The sequence below is a fragment of the Gossypium hirsutum genome, chromosome A10, assembly GCF_007990345.1.
Source record: "Gossypium hirsutum isolate 1008001.06 chromosome A10, Gossypium_hirsutum_v2.1, whole genome shotgun sequence".
Classification (NCBI taxonomy): Eukaryota; Viridiplantae; Streptophyta; class Magnoliopsida; order Malvales; family Malvaceae; genus Gossypium; species Gossypium hirsutum.
The window spans coordinates 107,362,707-107,386,694 of record NC_053433.1 but is presented as its reverse complement, the minus strand read 5'-3'; the positions used below and the strand labels follow the sequence as shown (position 1 = coordinate 107,386,694).

Genomic DNA, 23,988 nt, shown 5'->3' with positions numbered 1-23,988 from the left:
TGCAAACTGACAAAGTCGCTTTAGGGATTGATGCAATCTCCGAGGCAGTGGTACAAGCGATTTGATCAGTTCATGAAAGGGCAAAGGTACACAAGAAGTAAATTTGATCATTGCGTGTATTTTCAGAAGCTACAAGAAGGACCTTTCATATACTTGCTCTTATATGTTGATGATATGCTAATAGCATCTAAGAGCAAAGTTGAGATTGAAAGATTGAAGACTCAACTCAATCTCGAGTTTGAGATGAAAGATCTAGGAGAAGCTAAAAAGATTCTCGGCATGGAAATATGGAAAGATAGAGCTCATGATAGAGTTAGCTTGTCTCAGAAGTAGTATTTGAAGAAGGTACTACAGCAGTTTGGCATCAACGAGCAGACAAAACCTGTAAGTACCCCGTTGGCTTCTCATTTCAAGCTTTCTGCACAACTATCTCCTTCGACGAATACGGAACGAGAATACATGTTGCAAGTTCCGTATTCTAATGCAGTGGGTAGCTTGATGTATGCAATGGTGTGTACAAGACCCAACATTTCACAGGCAGTTAGTATAGTGAGCAGGTATATGCATAATCCTGGAAAAGGACATTGGCAAGCTGTGAAATGGATTCTACGCTATATTCAGAAGACCGTGGATGTTGGATTACTATTCAAGTAGGATAATACACTAGGTAAAAGTGTTATTGTGTACGTTGATTCTGACTATGCCGGTGATTTGGACAAGCGAAGATCAACCACCGGTTATGTGTTTACACTTGCTGGAGGACCAATAAGTTGGAAGTCTACATTACAGTCTACAGTTGCGTTGTCAACCACAGAAGCCGAGTACATGGCTGTAACAGAGGCTGTAAAGGAGGCTATTTGGTTACAATGTATGGCTAAAACCTTGGGGTTGGTTCAGAAGCATATTAACGTGTATTGTGATAGTCAAAGTGCTATTCATTTAGCAATAAATCAAGTCTATCATGCACGTACAAAGCATATCGACGTACGATTCCATTTTGTGCGGGAAATTATTGAAGAGGGGAAAATTTGTCTTCAAAAGATCATGACTGCAAATAATCCCGCATATATGATGACCAAGGTAACAGCAACCAAGTTCGAATATTGTTTGAACTTGATCAATATCCTGCAAGTTTAACAGTTGAAGAAGGCACTATCAAGTATTGTTGTCAAAGGCAGAAAGAATTGTGTGAAGATAAGATTATCCTAATCAAATCTTCAAGGTGGAGATTGTTAGAATATACCCATTCCTTGCCCATACCTTGCCCATACCTTTCCCATACCTATCCATACCTTGGAAAGGTCAAAGTTATGGGCACCAAATATTTATTGAGTGTTGGGCATGGAATAATAGCAATTTTTGGTCCCTAATTGTATAGGGACTTTGCAAGGTGGCCCTTGAACCTCAACTATAAATAGGCCTAACCATTGCTCATTCTAATCATCCCACATTTGCCATTCTCTACTTAAGGCATTGTTCTCTCTCCCTATTTGTAAAGTTTCACTTGTATTTTGGAGTGAAATATATTTGGTAGTGCCCGAGGACGTAGGCAAGATTTGCCGAACCTTGTTAAAATTCTGGTGTTCTTTACTATTTATTTTTCCATATTTTGTGAGTGTGATTGTAGTGATTTATTGTGCTATTAAATTACGATAAAGGATATTCTGGCTAGGAAAGACTTGGTACTTAAGTGATCCTCGTGATCCACCTCTTTTTCCTGGGAATTGAACTTAGTGTGATTTTTTAGTACAATAATTTTACTCTTTCACACGCTTCCGCACAACACTCAGTGAAATCAAATAATTTTCTACTGAAAAAATGGCTTCAAACGTTAAGGCATCAACTGCTCTATTATTCTCTCTTAACCTTTTCTTTTTAGCTTTAGTTAGCTCTTATAACGTCGATAATAATTCAAACGGTTCTTTTTATACCAAAAAATCTCGTAACCCTGTCGTTATCCGTCCTGGATACAAGTTTCCTAACGATGGTAGCACTCATAGCTACTATAGTACTTGTAATCCATTGAATCTTGGTAAATGTCTTAATCTGTTGGGTGGTTTGGTGAATCTCAACCTCAGCAACGTACCAACCCAACCATCTGTAGTTTGATCCATGGGTTAGCTGATCTTGAATCTGCGATTTGTCTTTGCACTGCCATTAGAGCTAATGTGTTAGACATTAAACTCAACCTTCCTATTTCATTGAGTCTCTTACTCAAAAACTGTGGAAGAAGAGTCGCTACCGAATATATTTGCGCTCCATAAATATCGTCATTCACAGCGATTCTCTTTTATTATTCTTCGATGTACTGAGTGGTTGTTGGGTTGTCTCGCTGATTCATTTCTTATCAGTTTTTGCATAAAGGAAAGGCTCTTCAACCTTTCCCTTTCATCTATTGTAATAATTTCTTTACTTATTGTTTTAAATATTTCTTATAATAATGCATTTCTAATTAATAAAACAAGATATTTATGAATTACAATGCTATAAGTTTTGTTATGGAACTCGTCATTACTGATCCACCACCCGAGTACCTGATTTGATTTTGGCCTGCACCTTAAGTTTGCACGTGAAGTGTTTGTATTCTTTTATGAGTTCGAACGATATGGATTCATAGAACTATGCAGAGGAATCTACATTTTGAAAGCACGTATTAGTCTTAGAGTATAATACATGTTGACATACATGAGACCTACCTATGATGTCACATCCATACATCCATGAACAATAACAATATCATATAAATAGATATTTTAACCGTCTTAAAGGAGACACACTTTAAAAAACACTCAACGATCTTATTGGTGGAGATTATAAATTATAGTATTTTCTTATGATAATTTAAATAAAATTTATTTTTCACCCTATAAACTAAAATTCATACACCGCTATATCAATATGAGGCTAAAAAAAATGTTTTGGACGAAAATAACATTCTAAAAAAATGTTGATACTTCATTGTAAATTGATAACTTACATTTTAAATAAAATAAAAAACTTATATACCCATAATTTTATTTTTTTTCATTAGTTTTAATTTTTCTTTAAAAAAACCACAAACTCATTCTACATATATATAATATTTTACACAATACAGAAAACAAATACTTAATATTGGAGATATATATATAAACATTTACTTGTTTCCATTAAAAAAACTCGAATTCAATTAAATAAATATTAATTTGAGAAACCCTGTTTTTATTCATCCTGAAGATTTATATCCAAACACTCCAGGCCAGCTTGGTGTATGTCTTAACCTATTGAGTTTGGTGTTGAGCTTGGTAACCATGCTGCAGTTTGATCCATGGGTTGGCTGATCTTGAAGCTGCAGTTTGTCTTTGCACTGCCCTTAGAGCTAATGTGTTAGGCATTAACCTCAACCTTCCTATTTCATTGAACCTCTTACTCAATAACTATGGAAGAAAAAAAACTGCCACTGAATACATTTGCAGCGCATAGATACTGTTCTTCAACAATGTTTGAACACAGTTTGCTTTTTATTGTGCATTGAATTGGTATTGTTTATTTACTGGATTGGATTGTTTGTGTTTGTATTTGTATTCAGCTATCTTTGTTTATTGCGTTAGTCAATATCTATTACATTCAATTTGAAGAATATTTTTAAAAGTATATATATTAAGCAGTAATACATATTATTTTGATGATATTTTTATTTTTTTATATTTTAAAAAAAACTCAATATTTGAATTTAAGATATTATAATTATCATTTTAGCTAATGTCCCATTTATTTATTCAAATTTTATAAATATGTTTATTAAATAATTTTAGCTTTTTATTTTGTTTTTTAAATCTGAGTTTGTACAATCATATGTATTTGAGGTATAATTTATTAGTAATACATTTGTAATAATTTATATATTTTTTAAAATTTCCTTGGCAAATTATTAAATTTAATTGATTTACATAATAGAAATAAATATAGTGATAAGGATGAAAAAGTTTTTGGGTTAGAATTAGAAACCCCAGGAGGAGGAGCTGAAGCAAGTTCCATTATGGAACGACAGCTAGGTGAGTGGTAAAGTATGAATGATGTCTTTCTGTTTCGAGTAGAAAGGTCCAATGAATAGTCGACGGCATTTTCTCAGGTCTACAACGGTCTTTGTTAGTAACTTACCGGAAAATATTCACTGGAGATAGCTTACGAAATTCTTCCTAAAATATGGACGCGTGGTGGATGCTTTTATCCCTAAAGAGAGTATAAGAGGATTCAGGTTCTGTTTTGTATGCTTTTCATGCTTGAAAGATGCAAAAGGTGCTATCTACGGCATGGATGGTGCAATGATATGGAGGCATCGCATTCAGGTGAACCTTGCTCGTTTTAACATCAAGTCTTCATTTTGGAGAAGGGGCAGATATAAAACAGAACAGAAGATTACTCATAACGAAGTTACAAGTCATGAATTAATGATGCAAGGCCGGTTGACATTGGCATTCAAAGATTTGCTGGTGAACTAGGGAACAGAGCTGCTGAAAATGAAAAGGAAAATAGAGTTCAACCGGTGGGAAGTTCAGTGGCGAAGAACATTGACTTGGCTGTTCAAATGTGTTCAAATTTAACTACCGTTACCCATTTAACTCCAAAAGTTAACACCGTTAGAAACTTTTTTGACTAACCACCAACCAATACGTGGCAAAATGCCACATAAGCAATACCACATCATTATTTATATAATTCCAAAAAATTTAAAAAATAGAAAATATTATAAATAATTAATATGAAATTAAAATAATTATATTAATGTTAAAAAAATTAAAAAAATTCCTTCCCCCAATATGAATTGGGTTGGTTTTTTGCCGGTCCGATCGCCTCTCTTTGGTCAGTTATGCTGATGCGAATTGGGGCCTTGATTTTGATGACCGAAGGTCCACTACGGGGTACTGTGTCTATTTTGGTCATACCCCTGTTTCATGGTGTTCTAAAAAACAGTCAATTGTTTCTCGCTCTACGGCTGAAGCTGAATATCGCAGTCTTGCGGCAGCCACTAGTGATATTACTTGGCTCGTCTCGTTGTTAGCAGAGTTGCGGGTCAAGTCCGTTGATTTACCGGCCGTCTGGTGCGATAATTCTAGTGCTGTGGCTGTTGCAGCTAATCCGGTTCTTCACTCCAAGTTCAAACAGGTTGATCTTGACTTGTTTTTTGTTCGTGAGAAGGTGACTAGTGGCGACTTGGTTGTTGGTGAAGTTCCAACTTGTGACCAACTGGCAGACGTTCTTACTAAGCCATTATTAGTGTCTCTGTTTAGTCGTTTCCGTAATTTTCTTCGGGTGTTACCACTCGAGGAAGCTGGGTGAATGTTAAGTGATAAGTTAGGTGGTTAGTTTGTTAGTATTTGTTGAAGAATTGTTAAGTAGTTAGACCTCATCTCTTTCTTTATAAAGAGTTGTATATTCTATTCTGAAGTAAGTAATATTTTACAAAGTATTACCTCTATTAGTTCTCTTTGTTTCTTCTAGCATATTCTTCCATTCTTCTAGCACTCCCCTCCCTCTCAGTTGTTTCCTTGCCTTGTATAACTCATCTTTATTCTACGTTTTCTTTTAGCCTTACCTCTCAAGTACTTGTAACAAAAAAGTTTTAAGACACCTAAATGTCCTCCCATGAGCTATGAAGAGCAATGTGTGGTTTATTTACATAAAAAATGGGATAGCATAAGCAAAAGGTGTAAATCTATGGTGGTGTATCATTTTTTGATAGAAGCAGTAGCTACTGATTATTCTACCATATCTCCTTCGGAGAGGAGAGCGGTGGAGGGGTGAGGAGAGAAGGATGGTGGAGAGAGGGACGGGTGGGGGGAAGGAAATTTTTTTAACATTAATATAATTATTTTAATTAGTAATATAAAATATTAAAATATAATTTTTTTAATTATATGTTGATGATTTATTTATAAAATTATATATATTTTTCTAATTATTTATTTATTTGAAATTGTTTGACATAAATAAAGATGTGCAATTACTTATGTGACATTTTTACCACTCGGTGATTGGTCAAAATTTCATTTCCTAAAAGCGTTAATTTTTGGGGTTAAATAGGTAATTATAGTCAAATTTGAGTATCACATTTGATGAAATAAAAATTTAAATACCATTTTAAGAACACGAGTATAATTGAGGAGATGTATTTTTAATTAAGCCAATAATAAATTGTAACGGAGGGTTAATGTAATAAATTTCAGAGCACCACATTAACTTTTATCTTTTTTAAGTTCAACATAAAAATTAACATAAGTTTAGATATCAAAAGGATCTAATTGTAAACTTAGTAGAAAATTGAATAAAGGCTTATTTAATCTGATTTTTTTGGCGCGAAAATGCTCATATAAGAAACTTATGAGTTGCCAGTGTGACAAAAATCTGTTCGTAATTTTATTGGGGTCCAAATGGGAAGCTTAGGGTTTCGTCCTCCTCAATTTTCCGAGGTGAAAATTTCTTTTCTTCTTCAAGTTCTTTTTCTTAGCAAATGAAGATAATTATTTTCCCTTTATTATTTCTACTTTTAATATGTTAACAAATTAACATTAATTCTGAGTTTAAGAGAATAAAAACTTTGTTGTAATAATAGGAATTGGCTTGGCTTCCAGCTTGTCTTCAACGAATCACAGATTCCTCAGAGCAGCCCAGAAGCCCTTCTCACCAACAATTTAAGGTTCTCCGTTTTGGGATTAATTTTTACAATTTGATTTGTTCTTGTTCTTTTTTAGCATTTCTTTTATATACGCAAGAAGATAATTTTACTTACTTCGGTTGAAATTTGAAACTATTGTGCATAAAATTTAGTGAAATAGTTGTCGTTATTACTTTTGGAAATTCTGAGCTTTCATGTGACTTTAAGTTTTTCTTTTCTATCTGCCAGATGATAATTTTATCTTGTTTGGTTGAAATTTGAAGCTGTTGTGCATAAAATTTGGTGAAATAATAATTGTACTTTTTGAAATAGGACTTTTCATGTATACAAGGAGAAGATTCAGAATTGCTGCTGTCAAAGGAAGATATTCGATGTAATAGTTTTTGTTTAATCTTATCAGGAGAAGACAATTCGCCAATTAGTTCTTTTCCTTCTTCCAAGGATGTAAGTTGTTTTTATTATCTATTATTTATGTTTTATGGTATTAGAAAAGAAAATTAGGGTTTGAGATTTTTTTGTTTGTGAATTAGAAATAACTTTTATCTGTTGGTTAGACTTGCAGAAGAAATTTTGTTTGATAAGATTTTACTTATGAAACATATTTTCATTTAATATTTAAAGTTTGTTAGTTATGAACTTGAATTTTTTGAATGGAATTTTTGGCCTGATTGGTATGCATTATGAGTTGTAGGTGCTTCATTTCCGTCTAAATCTGTCATCAGATGGTGATTCACAGTACTACCAAAGTCAACTTTTTAGTGCAGCTTGCACTCAGCATGGCTCTAAAAATGTTTTGCAATTACCACAAATTGAAATACCAGCTGGAGAAAAGAATGACTCGGTACAAAGTGAACATGGTGCTTGTGGGGTAAATGCTTTGCCTATGATTTCCATCCCAAGAGATGTGGAGAATGTTGGAGAAAAGACTGCGCTGATACAAAATGAAGATAGTGCTTGTGGGGTAAATGCTTTGCCTATAATTTCCATCCCAAGAGATGTGGAGAATGTTGGAGAAAAGACTGCCCTGATACAAAATGAAGATAGCGCTTGTGGGGTCAATGCTTTGCCTATAATTTCCACCCAAAGAGATGTGGAGAATGTTGGAGAAAAGACTGCCCTGATACAAAATGAAGAGAGTGCTTGTGGGGTAAATGCTTTGCCTATAACTTCCAACCCGAGAGATGTGGAGAATGTTGGAGAAAAGACTACCTTGATACAAACTAAAGATAGTTCTTGTGCAGTAAATGCCTTGCCTATGATTTCCATCTCAAGATATGTAGAGAATTTTGGTGGACAATCATCAAATCACGCTAATGATGGCAGTGAGCATTCCATAGAAAAAGTCACTGTCAGAAACCTCAAAAATACTGATATTAAAGATGCAGTTGAACTCTCTATTGCCGCATCAGAAGCTTTAGTAATACATGAATTAGTGAAGAGTGACTCAGGTGCAGAAGCTTTGCCTACAGCAGCAGTACTTGAAGCTGCCCTTCAGGTTAAGCAAGCACGTCTGGAGAGCTCAGAAGACGCATTTGATTGCCCAACTGAGACAAGTGATGAGATGGACTTTCTTTCAGACTTGGATGATTTAACCATGGCCGATGCATTTGAAGATGTTGGATTATCTTTTAGCTGCTTTAGTAATCAGCATGCTTATGGTTCAGATGTATCTTTAGTCAAAGACACTCCTGTATCTGAAGATTGTTTCAGGAGTGGGAATAGAACTGAAAATGCAGAACACTTTTCTCCTCAAAATAAACCTTCTGATTATCCAACTTCTTGCTCAAAAAACTCTGATCCAATTTTGCATGAGATGGTCGAGGAGATTTCACATGTTTCAGCAACTTCAGAGGTAAAAGACTTGAGTCTTATCTTCTATTGACTTCCCCATGCTAAACTCAATAAAGAAGAAAACAAGATATGTAAAACTATTTTCTTTCCCAAATTAGTGGTTTAGTTAAGATGGAGTCTTAGGATTTGTAAGAACCGGATTGACTTTCTACCATTTTTCTTTTGGATGACTAATTCTCGTACACTTTCAGAGAGTTGTCTTTTCAAAAGTGGATGCTTCTCTTCAATCTCAGGCTGATTTGCATTGTTCTGATTTATGTGATCTGAAGAATGCTGGTGAGAATATCTATAAATTTTCCTATATTTCCCCCTTTTTTTCTTCTAAACATATAATCGCATGTTTAAGGTCCTTTATTTTCATTCATTTTTATGCAGCAGGGGAAAGTAATGCAAGTCCATTTGTCACCGATGGATTCAGAAGTCGTTGGTTAGGTGGTTGGACAGGGAAGGTACATACTTTATTTTATTATATTGATCTTTGAATCTCACAGGTCCTTTTGTTATTTAGTTTGATTTTTAGCTTGTACATGTTGTCTTATAAATAACAAAGTTTACAGTTTTAATACACAGGAGGAAAATAAGGGTTGTTTGTAGCCACTGTATTTTTCATAGGAATTTATCAAAATGAGTCTTGACGCTTTTGGGCAGTATTTGTCCATTAGGTTCTGAATTATAGGTTGTCTAGAGTGCAATAGTCCTTGTTTTTAGCGTGTGTATGGGTATTGGGGGTGTTTCTTTTTTTTTTTTATGGGGGGGGGGTGGCTGAAAGTGGTACAGAATTTAAGAATTAGAAGCTTTAGAAGAATTAAAGACCTATCGTGTTGGGAGGGGCAAATAGATAATATCATAAATTTCTTTGAATAAAGGTTGTTAGTAAGATTATTTGATGGCCAATCTGTAAAGTAACTTTGCCGTTCCACATCTAGCTTTCATCTAACTTTGACTCGGTCTAGTTATTGGGATACTAGATCTTTGATTTCCTTTAATTTTCCTACCATTATACATAATGGTAATGCATGCTCTGCTCATCTGTAATTTGCTTTATAAGAATCTCATATGCTTTCTTCTACACTTTTTGGAGCTACTACTTTTGGTAGTTTTGCTTTGTTTAGTTTTTGAGGTTTTATCACTGTATTTGCTGTTTAAATTGGAAGGCTGCTTGTTATTTTGTTATAATCTCTTTTATATCCAAGTCTATTTGTCTAAATGATTTTACTTTCGTTAGGTTTTCTCTTAATTTTGGGCACGTACATTTATGTTAACTAGGCATTTGATGTTCCTCTCTTTTAATATTTAAAATTTCCTAATTTTGGTGTTTCTTTTTCATTTCTTTTGTTTCTATCTTAAGAAGGAAGCTGATCCTGAACAGCTGAAACCAAAAACCAAAAATATCACTAAGTGTTTTGCTGCTGAGACTAGTTTCTTCTCTGAATCTGCTGATGTTGCACCTGATGAAAACTCATTAGTGAGGAAGTGTGCAAACGAGAGATCTAACATAGCTTCGGATCAAAGCATACACTTTGAGGGTTTACCTGAGGGCATTATGGTTTCTGAAGATGTGAGATCCTCTTATCCATCCTTGGTGGATCCTCTTTGTTCCATTGTTCCTTGCAGTATTTCTTCAGAAAATGCTGGTACTGCATTAGGTCAGAATGGAAATTCTGGAGAAGGTAGTGCGAGAAATTGTCCATTCTCCTCAGTAGGACCTCAGAATGAGAATATGCATATAGAATCTATATTTGAGACCAGGCAAGATCTGCCCGAATTTGATGGTGAATATTCTGCATCAAAAGTTCGGAGGCAGTTGACCTCACTTAAAATATATAGTAAAGTTTTGCCTGAAAATGATTCTATTTTGGGAAGTCCAAGACCTTGTGTTAATCAATTGACCTCTTTACACTTGAGAGACAAAAACAGTGGAATTAGATTTTGTGATAAAAGAAATTCTGAGATGTCCTTGGCTCAAAGCTCCAAACCTGAGTGTACAATTGGTCGAGATGCTGAAGAAAATATTGCTGTGAATAATCCAGATGGGGAAGGAATGAATGATAAGAACTATGAACATCCTAAAGATAGGGCTCACTTGCAAGAGCAGCCATCCATGGGAAAGAGCTCTGTTCTTATTCTACCCCAAAGGATGCGCCAACGACTTCAGGCAGCCAAACTTTTGGATCGTGGTTCAAAGACAAATGCTGAACAGATTGTTGCAGAAGATGTCTCTGTCTTTCATAACGCAGGCAGCAATATTCAAGGGATGCAATCTGAGTGCAATAATGATATGAAGGTTCCAGCAAGAAAAAGGGTTCATTTCTCAGAAATCGAAGTTGATTTTCTGAAAAACAAGGAGCTCACCACACGACAATCTTCCCACAAAAAATGTAATACTTCTATATGGAAAACAAACATAGCATTTCCTTTTCCTTTGTGGATTTCTTGAATATTGAATCTTGATTTTTTTAATATAGCCTCTGCGTCGAGACCAGGCAAAAGGTGTAAACCAGATGCTCAAATTGAAGATGGTAAAAGGGGCTCAACAATGCACTTCAGGCATCAGAAGGGTTTTTTATTTCAGGATATAAAATTTCTGCTTACAGGATTTTCAAGAGCGAAGGAAAAGGAATTTGAAGGATTGATCTGGAAATATGGTGGTATTGTTCTGGTTGATGTTCCATCTCCTTCGAACAGGGGAAAGAGATGTTCAAGGCATAAGTTCCAGCAGCTTCCTATCATTCTATGCCCAAAGAAGGTGGGTTGTTAGAACTTTATTTCTTTTCCTGATCCCTCAGGTATTACTTTATGTTTATTTGTTTCAACAAGTGTTGAGTTGGTATAATTTCTGAGAACTGATAAGTATTCTGCCATGGTTTAGCTTGTTTCTGACACATATATAGGAAATTGGAGGTTAGAAACTTTCTCTAAGTATTGATGTGTAATACTGGTTTTCAAGGGTCTAAAGCTTCTGGCCAGTGCAACTCTCAACCAGAAACAAGAAAAAGTGATTAGTTCCTATTGACCAAAAAAAAAGATGATTAGTTCCTACATTAAGATAGTTGGGCACTTTTTATGAAAGAATTCTTGCTTGTTAGTATTTATCTCATAGTACAAACCAAGCTGTCAGTTCTGATATAAGGCTGAAAAGCCTGCTGAACTCACTCGAAGTAGAACTTGATTTAATCATATAAAGTTAACAACTTGAAACTACCTAACGGAACCTGAAAAAATCCGAAGTCTGGAACTTGAATCAACTTGGACTTGAATTGATCCAAATTTGATTGACTTGACCAAGCTTGAATGATCTAAACCATTCATATTCTAAAAGAATTTGATTTGACCAAAATATTTGTTTAAATTTAGTCCGATTTTGAATTTAATTAATTGAATCTGAAATGACCTAAATTCGAATGATTTGAAGCTTAGATGACCCTAACCTAAATTGAATCGACCTGATTCAAATCTGATCTGGCCCTGCCAATTGACATGTCTATGTACGAACATCAATTTTCTTTTGAGGTTAGTTAAGATGCTTGTGAAGCTCCATTTTATGCCAGTGCAAAGAGGTATGGTACGGCTAAAGTTTTCTCTCAGCATTGAAGGTTATCACCTTGGACCATCTTTTAGGTGTTAAGGAAGTCAAGAAAGAAAGGTGAATTGAGTATGACATTGGAGGAAGTGCTTGTTTGGTAAAAAGAAAAATAAGAAAAAAGAAGCACGGCAGCCAAAACTCAGGATACATGATGTTATGCCACAAGCTTTAAATCCATATAACTTGTGGCTAGTTGGAAACTAATGCATGTAGAGATTAGATGTAGCTCAGTACAAACAGAAAGTTGTGCTACATGGAAACTGGTTCTAATCTGATTTAGTTGCATCCCAATGAGAACATTGATAGAAGTGCTAGTGCTATAGTTTGGAATCACACTGTAGCTGCTAAATTCCTCTCTATAAGAGCCATGATGGACACTTGTTTTCAATCATCCAAGAGCCACAACACTGTTCAGTTTTTGAACCATGCTATATCAGTGCCACAAGTGGTCCAAAATATAACCTAACAGATTACCGTATTTCCACCTTTTATATAACAAAATTGGGTGGTTTAGTCACCTTGTTTCGTTCATAATTTCCTTCATCAATGCTAAGAACTACAGTGCCCTTCTCCAAAAGATCAAAGATTTAATTCTCTCCCCCTAAAAGTTGTTAAAAATCTTGCTAATATAATGTTTTTTTAAGATAATAAATTTTGTTATTTGTTAATTTCGTCACTCTTTTTAGGATTTTATATATATATATATCAGTTTTGGATCTATTAGCCACTGAGTGAGGTATTGTTAGTACTTATTAGGTATAATTTGATTGTCAAGTCGATTAGGGCCATCAGACTGTTAGAAGTTTGGTCTGCATGATCTTGTTGTGTGTTGGCATTTTCAATGACAATTTTTTTATTTTTTACTACCAGCTTCAAACAACCAAATTCCTGTATGCATGTGCGGTGAATTCATTAATTCTAAAAGATAAGTGGCTTACTGATTCAGTCACAGCTGGTTCTGTGTTATCACCTGAAAAGTAAGTTCTTTTATATCTTAGTTTTACTTGCCACTTGTTAATCTTAGGCTTGGTTTTGTGTTAAAATAACAGAATTTTGTTTGTGCAACTGCCTTTTAGAAAATTTAGCTTCTTCTGGAACTTTATAATTAAGTACTTTTTCCTTGATTTACTGTTGTCTACTTTCTTGTTCCTTGGCTGTTTCCAGGGAAATTTTGGGGCTAACTGGATAATAATTTCTTTACACTTCCCTACTAGTAAATGCTTCATTAGATTATCAAATTAAATTCAGTTGAGTTCTGGCATAAATGGTTTCAAATTGGAAAAAAAAAATATTTGTATTAGCGTTCCTGATAAGTTTGCCATTGTGGATATATACAAATATAAATTGGAATTGTTCCTAATAAGCACCTAGGTTCCACAATTGATTCAAAGTAAAACTCCAAGCCTCTAATCAATAATCATCCCTTTTCTAGTCACGTCTGTCATCTTTTAATTTGTAAGGACTTATACTCATGTTCTTTCCTCTATATTGTTTCTGATGAAAACTTCAATTTTATTTATTTTTCCTGCAGATACATAGTTCTATCGAATCAATCAGAAACTACGCTTACAAGAATTGGGAAGCCTGTACGTCATGATAACAGTGGCTATATTTTTGATGGAGTAGGAGTTATGCTTCATGGGAAGCCACATTTCTGCACCAAATTTGCAAAAGTAATCCAGGTAAATGCTATTTTCAGTTTCAGGTACTTCAGATAGTGCTAACAGCTTTTTGCTTCTAGTTGGTTATTCTGGTTGTCTCTTTTATTAAGCACATTATTGCAGTGACTAGTTCATATTAAAGCTGCTCTCACTAGGTTATATGCTACTTGTTGATTATTTACTTTGGTCCTGATGAGAAACAATTGTTTCACACACTTCTCCTTTTTTGTGTGTGTGTGTGTCAGAGTGCAAAGAATGATTCATTTTTACAAGCATTATTGGTTTTACTGATAAAATGCTGTCTGTTGGTTCCGTAGAAAGGGCCAGAGTCATGCATATAAAGCAGTTTCTTCAAATACCTCTAAATCCCTGGCTTTGAAGGATACTTCGCAGCAGGCATTCTTGTAGGAGGGCTCAGTTAACATAGCAGTTTTCTAGTCTTATTGAGAACTTCATAGATTCTTTAACATTTTGTTTAATGTAATGAAATTTATGTGTGCAAATGGTTAATGTTCCATCATGGTTTGAGCTATCCTTAAAGAGGCTACTTTTAAAGGTTTCAATTAAATTTGATCACATTGGGGTGCCATATTCCGGTCTGTGTTCATACCTCATTTTGCTAGTCATTCAAAGCTCAGTTTGTTGCAAAAGCTGCTTTATAGTTGATGTCAATATCATGTAATAGTAGTCAGGGTGCTGAAATTCTTGTCATAAGTGTGAATTATTTGCTACCTTTTAAACTTCTGAGCTTATAGAACAATGCTTAGTCATTGGTTTAGTTGCAATCAATTTTAACATATCCTTTTCTTTTTCTTCCACTTCCATAGTCAAAATAGTCTAAAACAATTACTATTTTCTTTTTGGGTTGGCTAGCATGGAGGGGGACGTGTGTTCAAAACTCTCCTGTGCTTAATTCAAAATCTCGATGCTGAGAAAATATCAATGGCAGTTATTGTCTGTGAAGGTGAGAATAGGGCATCTCGTCAACTACGACAATGTGCTTCAGAGAGAACGATACCCATGATGGTCAGTGCCTTTTTTTTTCCCTTCCAGCTTCATTATAAATTCATAATGGTTTGTACGAGTGTCGTTTATCAATGTAGGTTGGTGGGGAATTAACAAACTGATACAAGGATTATATTAAGCTCTCACAGAGAAACATCTTTTGCAAAAGATATTTAGCTATTCCATTCCACCATTCCCCTTCCATTCTATTTATTGTTTTGATTTTCTGTTTTATATATATTTGTAATGGAATCCTCCATTTATTGCAGCCAAGTAGTTGGATCATAAGGAGCTTGTACTCAGGGAAGCTTCTTCCTTTCACCGAAAAGAAGCATACCACTTTGCATGCTGTGACGGCTTCACGTTGTATGATTTCTGATAATTGGAGTCAAGAAATTTGAACTATGCTTGATGTACGTACAATAATATTCTTTTAGCAGTTCAAGTATCTTTATTTTGACTCAGAAGTGAATATTTGAGTTGTATATGTTGCAGCATTTCTCCTTATGGAGTTTGGGTTTGCGAGTATTTCTCCTTACGAAATTGGGTTTGCGAAAGAAGGAAATCAAGTCAAAGGACTCGAAGGACGCATTTTCTGGTCGGGTATGGTTCCATGGAATGGCAAGAATAGGGAATTAATTGAACATTTGTTTTCATCCCTTGGGTGATGATGTTTCTCTTCCTTTGTTGGAATCTGCCTACCTCAGGTTCGTGACAATGAATGTAAATTATCGAAAGCTAGTGTAAATTACTTTAACTTCTCCAAGTTAGCCTTTACATTGAGAACATACCATCCTCTTGCAGCTTTAAATTTGAAGTATTAAGGTGAAACCGTGAACGTGGTCTTTGGTCTTAAGGATGCTGGTTTTAAAAGTTGCCTTTTTCCGACCTGTACGACCCAACCTGAGATCAGATTGCTAACAGTATTGCTTGGAAAGTACTGTTTCGTCACTAGTGGCCTGGTCTAATGTTGTGTTTCCTCTTACCTCACTTGGCTTCTCTGAGGCATGATCTCAACTTAGTGCAAAGAACATGTATGTTGGAGCTTGGTGACTGCAGTGTCCATTTTATTTTTGGTATTCTACATGTCCGTTTTACGATTCATGTTTGAGGTTTGGGGTTGTCTCTCCCACAATGTCATCTCCAAATTTCTGACTCGCGTCTCTCTTTGAAGATGTAATGTGTCTTACTATTGCACTCAACATAGTTGGTTTGCAGCATCCATCTTTAACACAGTAAAATATAAGGATTACTAGCCCCGTCTATGATGCCGAGTTAAGACAGCAGAGTGTAGCTTCAGCGGAGATGGCCTCACGTATTCAACCAATTGGAGTTTGGAAATATAGGTGGTTCGGATATGGCAAAAACTCTCTGTTGCCCCATCATTTGTCTGTTTTTTAATCAAATTGCTCTCTGCTGGTTACGCTGTAAGTTACTTGTACTTTAGTAGGACATCCCCTTGGCAACTCTAATAACAACAATCAAGTATGCTTGACTAAAAGATATTTAATAAAATGATGAAATTTGTGATTGTGACTTCTTTTGTATACGATTTTTCTTTGAAACCACTCGGAATGAAATCAAATTTGAACAACCTGATATGCATATACTTTGGAGATGCTTGAGCTTGCTCAACCTGATATGATGTTGTGTTTCCTCTTTACCTCTCTAGGCTTCTCTGAGGCATGATCTTAAGGTAGTGAGGATAACATGAAAGTTGGAGCTCGATGACTGTGGCCTCCATGTTCTTAACAAATTACCAGCTCAATCTACGAGGTCGAGTTAGGATACCAGACTAGATGGCCTCAAGAATTCAAACCTAGTTGGAGTTCAGAAAATAGATGGTTTCGATATGGCAAAAACTGTCTCCACTGATAACCCATTAACTTTCAAACAAGCTTCTGGAGTAGTTCTTCGCTTCTTCCATGGTTTCATTCGGCTGTTTCTATCAAATTGCAGTCTGCTGGTTATCCTGTAAGTTAGTTACACATACTTTATTTTAAACAGATGTTATACTATGACTAAATTATATTTAAGAAAATGATTCACTTTATAATTGTAGGAGATGGAGGACTTTTTATGTATTCATTTTTTCTTTAAATGTAATTTTGAGGTTTACCAATACCAAATACTAGACATCAGTGAATCAAAGAGAATTCAGTCTCAGATGTGAAGTTTGATTTGCAGCTTCTCATGTTTGATAATGTTTTCTTCTTTATTTATTTTCATAGAATGCTCTGCTCCGCAACCGAAGAGATGCAAGCTTATAACTGCTGCTTTTTTTGGGTAATTACGACAGCACAAATAACTCTAAATATTCTCCATAAAACTCAGAAGCAGCCAAGAATAATCACAAAGCATCAATTATGAGACAATTTTTACGTGGAAAATCCCTTTAAATCAAAGGGTAAAAATTACGGGACTCGAGAGTCCACTGAAAAACTTCATTATAATATAAAATTGTGGCTACATGATCACAATAAATACATAACTCTAGCTTAACTATCATCGAGAAGTGATTATTCCTAAACATAATAGAGAAAGTTGGAGAAATTCCAACAATAGAGACAGACTTTGAAGCCGAAGATCCACAAGCTACAGCTATTGGTAACTAATCCGATCGTGCAAAACTAACATACACGAGCCTTGTAGTCACCGTCATAAGTGTCTGCAAACAAAGATTCAAAGTGCAAATAGCTATATAGCATCAGAGGCATGGTGTGAAAGACCAAAGTTTTTGGTACAATAGAAAGGTACCCATGTAAAGCTCATCCAAGCAAAAGCCTATGTAATTAGGAGTCGAATCAGCTCAACTCTTTCGCTTGAGAAAAGGTCTGCATTTCCCCAAGGAGTTCTGCATGTTTTGGTCAACGGGCTTTCATTAATTGATAATAACTAATCAAATGATGTGAAACCCAAGAAAGTTGTCAAACACCTATCAATTAAAGTGATATATATATTTGAACATGCAAATAATTTCAAATAATTTCAGATACCTCAGATATCCTCTTCATTGGATTTCAGTCAATTTCCTCTCAAAAACAAATAAATTCAGGAGTATTTCCAATTATCATAAACCTGTGACATCCTATGATTGTCGGCCAAATTCCTGCTCAACTAACATCAATGATCTTTTGTTCTTCATCAGTTTTGCATCATTTGGTTGGAAAGGATGTTTTGTCACATTTGACAGAGGAACAACTGCAAGAACAAAATATATGAAGGCGTGCTAAAAAAGTTGCGTCATAATCTCTCAACTTTGACATGTCCAAATAGCAATATATTAGGATATTCATGCGTAGGTCAGTATCAGAGGAGCAATGCAGTTCCTTCATCGGTGCCAAGTAAAACATATAAACAGCAGCAAGGCATTGCCAGTTGGACAATAACATCTATAATATTGATTCTCACTTCCATTCATAAAATTTTTAGTCCTTTAATTAACAGGCCAGAGAAAAGCAAAATCCATACATAGATTCAATATGCCGGTATTTCCAATAGCAGGAATTAATGGTTAGAACATTGGAATGAATAATAAATGATAGGGTAAAACAAAAATTAATTATTCTATTTTTCAGTGAATATTAAAATAACTCGTATTTTAAAATAATAATATTCCTGACCCAGCCAAGGGACCATATATTTTGTTTTTCTAGTTATAGAATAGGACAATAATTGTAAAAAAGATCATAAATAAAATAAAATTTGTATGGGATATAATGATCCCAAATTGACATACCTGCCTATTTGATTCATCAATTATTGTGTCTCCAAAGAACTTGTGTCTGAACCATCAACAGACTATTAATCCCCCAATAGCAACATAAGGTATGTGGCTAATTTTGGACCAATCAGGTCCTTTATCCCTTTTGCACCTTTCTTCCATCATTGGACAGCCCACGATATTTAGCTTCAAAAGCGAAGAAAGCATGTTGTTTTCCGGAACTTGTGTCTGAACCATCAACAGACTATTAATCCCCCAATAGCAACATAAGGTATGTGGCTAATTTTGGACCAATCAGGTCCTTTATCCCTTTTGCACCTTTCTTCCATCATTGGACACCCCACGATATTTAGCTTCAAAAGCGAAGAAAGCATGTTGTTTTCCGGAAGAGTCTTGAGGTTTGGGCAATTTTCGATAGTCAAGCGCTGGAGAGAAGTGAGGTTGCGAAAGCCATTGGAGGATAGGCTCTCCAGTTTTGGGAAATCCGAGATGCGGAGATAGGTGAGAGAGGAGGGCAGTGTGACTCCTATCTCATCTTGAGGAAATGACACTGCATCTGGACACCCTTCTGATATGTCGAGAGATTTAAGACAAGTGAGTGTATGCAAATGCCTCTCAAGTATTGCCTTCCAGATATTGGGTCCACTAATTCTAAGCGATGTGAGATTGGTAGGAATCCCCTCTTCCAGAATGGATGTCCCATTTGGAAAATTCCATATTTCTAATTCTTTTAGAGCGTTGAGACTGTGCATATTCCCAGGCAAACCTTGGAGAAGTACACAACAGTGGAGGTAGAGCACTTCAAGGTTTGTGGTGGGCAAACCACTCTCTGCTACGGAAATCAAAGTTGAACAATTTCTTATCCTTATGCTCTTGCAATGCTTGAGGTTGTTCAATCCTTGAGGTAAACCCTTAAGCATATCACAATTAAAGATAAGAATAGATTCAAGAGAAGAGTTATCTTGAATTTCTTGGGATATGGACTCTAGCTTTGGACAATATTTTATTTGAAGTGTTTTCAGTGTTTTCAGTGTGGAGGGCAACTCACTTCTATTTATTCTCTTTAGAGATTCGCAACCGACAATATCCAACTGCTGAAGAACACATGCATTGTTGGAGTCAACATCCTCTCCTTCATCCAACAATAAACATTGCAAATTTTTACAATAAAAAATCCTTAGCACTTTCAGATTTGAAGGCAAATTGCTCCTTGCAAGAGAAATCAATTTTGGGCAACCGCCAAGCTCTAATTCCATAAGTAATGTGAGGGTGTACAAGGTTGTCGATAGTTTTTCTAGCCTTTCTCAATTCCTTATTGTCATTCTTACAATGCTAGAAGGAATCTTCAATTGCATCAATTCTTCTCTTTCCTCTTCTGTTCCTATGGATACAATTTGCGGACATCTTGCAATTTCTAAATATTTGAGGGACATGGACTGAGTTAGCAATCCCCAATTGTTATCTCGAGAAGGCCCCAACTCCTCACAATCACCAATCTCAAACGATTCCACTTTTATTGATCTTAACCTCAAGCATTCTGCTGCACAACTAAACTTGGAAATCCCTTCAAACGAGATTCTTTTTATAGAGCTATTATCTACAAAACCTTTATAAATTACCCAGTGGCAACCCCAAATATCTAATTCTGAAAGCAATGGAAAGTTTTGAACAGAAATTATCAACTTCCCGCACCAAAGAATTGCAAGTTTCTTCAAAGAAGGAAGGTATTCCGGAATACTCCCTAACAATAAGGGACAATTTTCAATAAGGAGTTCAGAAAGTTTAGGGAATTTCCTAGCTTCCTCATCAACTTCACACAAGTTCCACTTCTCCCAATTAAGCATATCCTTAAACTCTAAAATCTCCAATGAAGAAAATGTGTTGGTCGTGTTCTCTCCAAAGAACTCAACTCCTACAGTCCTTACACTGCGCAATCCTTTAATACGTACCTTTTTCAACAATGGCAATTTCCCAATCGATGGCAATGACAATAAATTTATACAATCATTAAGGCATAAAGATTGTAAACAATTGAAGGATGAATCTCCCACCCAATTTGCCAACATTTCACCACAATAGAACTTAATGCTGAGCTCCATGAGCTTCTTAGAAGGTTGAAGTCCATCCAACACCTTTTTCTCGACTTCTTCTCTTCTATTCTCAAAGCCTTCGATCCACTGCAATTTTAAATTCCCAATTCTCGACTTATTAGATAATCTAGCCATCTGTGCATCTCCAGGCTCAGCTATATTCTGTAATCCTGAAATACAAAGTTCACCCCTGAGATTTGACAAATTCATTAGCTCCCTTATTTTATGTCCCTTCTCTTTACCCAAAATAAAAATGGAAAGTTTTTGAAGATTAGTTAGCATGCTAAAATTGCTTGCCATGCTTTCTAATTTATATGCACCAGTGATATCAAGATAGCATAGGTTGACCAACTTTTCCATCTCTGACGGTAACTTCTTAAGGTTCCAACACCCCTTTAATAAAAAGGTTTCTAAATTGTAAAGGGTACTAACTGATTCCGGCAAGCATTTAATAACTCTATTCTTAGAAAAGTTTAGGTACCGTAAAAGTTTCAAATCTCCCACAAAATCTGGCAACATGGTGACTTGATACCCTTCCAAGGAAAGTGCCCTTAAGCATCGCAAGTTTGGCAACAAATTCGTTAGGACTTGAATGGTTAGAAAGTTTTCGACCGAAGACAACCCCAATGGAAGAAAGGTTCGTAAATGTTGCGCTTCATAAATGCTTTCAAATTTTTTGATGCCGTCAAACCTCTCAGCAATGTAAGATAAATGGCGAGCATGCTTCGAAATTTGTTGACTACCTTCCATTTTAAAGCATACTTCTCCGGCAACTGATTGAGCCAAATCATTAATGAGATCATGCATAACAAATCGAGAATTATTGTTAATGGACACTTGTAAAAGGGATCTTGACACTAGGTCTTTGAAATACTTGAGACCCAAATCATGGATGCACTGTTTATCTCGTACTTCTTGTAGAAACCCTTGTGCCCTCCATAATATGATTATTTCTTCCTTCTCAAACGCATAGTCCTTAGGAATAATGGCACAATACATAAAGCAGCGCTTCAAATGTAGAGGAAGATGATGGTAGCTTACCTGTAGAGCTGGGATTATACTTGACTGATCTTTAGATAGCTTCCATATCTCGCTCTCTAATATATCTTCCCAAGCATTAAGGTCTACATTAGTGCGCAATAAGCCACCGAGGGTTTTAGCAGCTAAAGGCAAACCGTTGCATTTTCTCACTATCTTCTCAGCAACTTCCTTTAGGCTTGGATGTCCTTCGAAGTCCCTTGCTCCCAATGCATGTTGAGCAAATACAGACAAACAATCATCATCTGACAAAAGCTCTAAAGAATGAGCATGCTAGGCACCCATTGTTGATGAAACACCGTGGTTTCTTGTTGTCACAATAATTTTGCTTCCTTGAGTCCTCGTTTTGAAAGGAGATTGTAAGATTGTCCACTCATGATAATTCTCATTCCAGACATCATCTAAAACAATTAAGAATTTTTTCCCAGACAACTCCTTCTGTAACTTTTCTTGAACTATATTCAGATCATTATCATTGCATGACACGGCAGTGATTGATTGCAGGATTTCTTTCGTTATTCTCAAAACATCAAAATAATCAGAAACACAAGCCCATGCTTTGAGGTGAAAATGATGTTGAATGGAAGCATCGTTGTAAACAAGCTGGGCGAGGGTTGTCTTACCAATCCCACCCATCCCAAGGATGGGAATTACAAAATTTCTTTCGTCATCACTCTTCAAGATCAAATCAAGAATTGTCTGTTTGTCTTTGTCTCTGCCATACACATGATTTTCAATCTCCAAAGAAGTAGGCTGCAGTCTTTGTTCTAGTCTTGTGGGTCTTTCGCAATCAGTCATTCTTAACTCTAACTTGTTTCTCTGAGGTTCCAAATCTTTCAGTTTGGAAGTAAGATCTCGTATCTTGGACATTATATCTCTGTTAAACAGAACATCATTGAATGGATTAGGAATACTGAATCTGGATCTCTTACTTGAGCTGCCTCGACGTTCCATCATCAGATTGCGCCTGCCAATTTCGGTTGCAAACTCGTCCAAAACATCCTCCAAATCGAATGCCAAGTTTTGGAGGTCGATCAACCAGTCTTTCACCTGCTGCTCTTTCAGCTGTCTCTCTTCAGCATCATCAAGCACCCTACGGATCTGCTTCAGTTCATTCTCCAACATCTGGATCTCCTCACGAACCTGTTTTTCAGTAGCGAATTCCAGGAGGTCGGATGAGGCCAGCTTGTCAAGGAAAAAGTCAATGAGCTTGGAGACAAAAACTTCTCCAATAGTGGACAAGGCTTCAAGAAAAGGCATGGTTGCGTTGTTGCAAGAAACAAGAGTAGAGAAAGGTTGAGAAAAGAGTGTTGAGCGAACGTAGATGGAAGTGAATGAAGTTTGGTATTTGATTGTAGGTACTGAAAAACACAAGTGCTATCTTGCTTTTGTCGCTTGATTGTAGGTACTGAAAAATTCAAAGTTCTAAATAAAAAAAAAAACTAAAATATTTAGAAATGAGAGGTACTTGTATAAGGAGAAAAAGGACTTGTAAATTGGATCAAAGGAAAACAACCTTTTTCTTTTTCCAGAGAGAAATACTAATTTCATTAATAAACTAGGATGATAGCACAATATTAAGCCCCTCCCAGAAATTGAAAATGTTGCATTTCAAAATTTATAAAATTTTAAGTTAATACATTATACTCTTTAAAAATAATAAATTTTTAATTTAATTTTTTAAAAATTATAAAATTATAAAATATTAAAATAATAATAAATTTTTATTTTAATTCTGAAAAACATATACAACTTACTTTCATCAACTTGTCCATCGGGAAAATTGGAAAACAGCTTTTGAATGTTAATAGTAATAGTAAAAAGGGATAAAGAAATGTAGAGTACAATAATTTAGCAGCATGCGTTAGTTTGGCACGCAGTGAAACTAGCAATAAAAGGTGTGCAAAATGGGTGATGGAGTCAGGTTCGCACTTATCTGATTGTACTTTTTTTTTCTTTTTTGTTATTCGAATTATATTTGTAATTAATTTTATGTAACTTTAAAAGAAATTTAAAATAATAAATTACATTATTATAATTATAGGATAAATTACATTAATCTTAATATAATTAATAATATGTGATTGTTTTGGGCACCAATTACTTAATTTTATAAAAATATTTTATATACCCGCTAGCATTATAGACATATAATATTATGTTCACGTTTCCGTTAAAATATTAATAGAATATTGGAGTAGTTTTTTTTAATTAGCTTAATAACAAATTTAGTCTTTTAGGGTATATTTGAACAAAACAAAGTAATTAAATAAAAGTGTAACTATTAGGATAGTAATTACACTCTCTTGTAATTATAAAAAAATTGTAATTCCCTAAACGTGTTTAGTTGGCTATGATGCTTGTGTCTAGGACTATTATCT

At 35.3% G+C, this 23,988-nt stretch overlaps 3 protein-coding genes across 10 annotated transcripts; 1 reads left to right on the top strand and 2 right to left on the bottom strand.

Annotated features, from left to right (window-relative positions):
• The first annotated feature begins 6,062 nt into the window (after positions 1–6,062).
• Positions 6,063–19,837, top strand: LOC121207630 (uncharacterized). Of its 4 annotated transcripts, XM_041077982.1 has the most exons (17): positions 6,071–6,449; positions 6,593–6,676; positions 6,968–7,099; positions 7,347–8,507; positions 8,698–8,782; positions 8,882–8,955; positions 9,855–10,884; positions 10,972–11,252; positions 12,960–13,066; positions 13,621–13,771; positions 14,624–14,776; positions 15,025–15,168; positions 15,251–15,462; positions 15,560–15,789; positions 15,868–16,182; positions 16,428–19,383; positions 19,502–19,837. In XM_041077982.1, exons 1-12 carry the CDS (start codon positions 6,411–6,413, stop codon positions 15,154–15,156), a joined length of 3,429 nt encoding a protein of 1,142 aa, XP_040933916.1. In that variant the 5' UTR covers positions 6,071–6,410; the 3' UTR covers positions 15,157–15,168; positions 15,251–15,462; positions 15,560–15,789; positions 15,868–16,182; positions 16,428–19,383; positions 19,502–19,837. The 4 variants fall into 4 exon arrangements, with proteins under 4 accessions (XP_040933918.1, XP_040933916.1, XP_040933915.1 ...); XM_041077981.1 differs by having other exon boundaries at positions 15,560–16,182; XM_041077983.1 differs by having other exon boundaries at positions 6,072–6,449; positions 9,858–10,884; positions 15,560–16,182.
• On the bottom strand, positions 17,131–23,156 carry LOC121207631 (putative disease resistance RPP13-like protein 1). Of its 5 annotated transcripts, XM_041077989.1 has the most exons (4): positions 18,495–23,156; positions 17,752–17,956; positions 17,513–17,609; positions 17,131–17,423 (listed from the first exon to the last, which is right to left on the bottom strand). In XM_041077989.1, exon 1 carries the CDS (start codon positions 22,865–22,867, stop codon positions 21,881–21,883), a length of 987 nt encoding a protein of 328 aa, XP_040933923.1. In that variant the 5' UTR covers positions 22,868–23,156; the 3' UTR covers positions 17,131–17,423; positions 17,513–17,609; positions 17,752–17,956; positions 18,495–21,880. The 5 variants fall into 5 exon arrangements, with proteins under 5 accessions (XP_040933923.1, XP_040933922.1, XP_040933921.1 ...); XM_041077988.1 differs by having other exon boundaries at positions 17,752–23,156; XM_041077987.1 differs by having other exon boundaries at positions 17,131–17,609.
• LOC121208085 (putative disease resistance RPP13-like protein 1) lies at positions 19,784–21,568 on the bottom strand. The gene has a single exon (XM_041078591.1). It carries the CDS (start codon positions 21,566–21,568, stop codon positions 19,784–19,786), a length of 1,785 nt encoding a protein of 594 aa, XP_040934525.1.
• Positions 23,157–23,988: the final 832 nt, after the last annotated feature.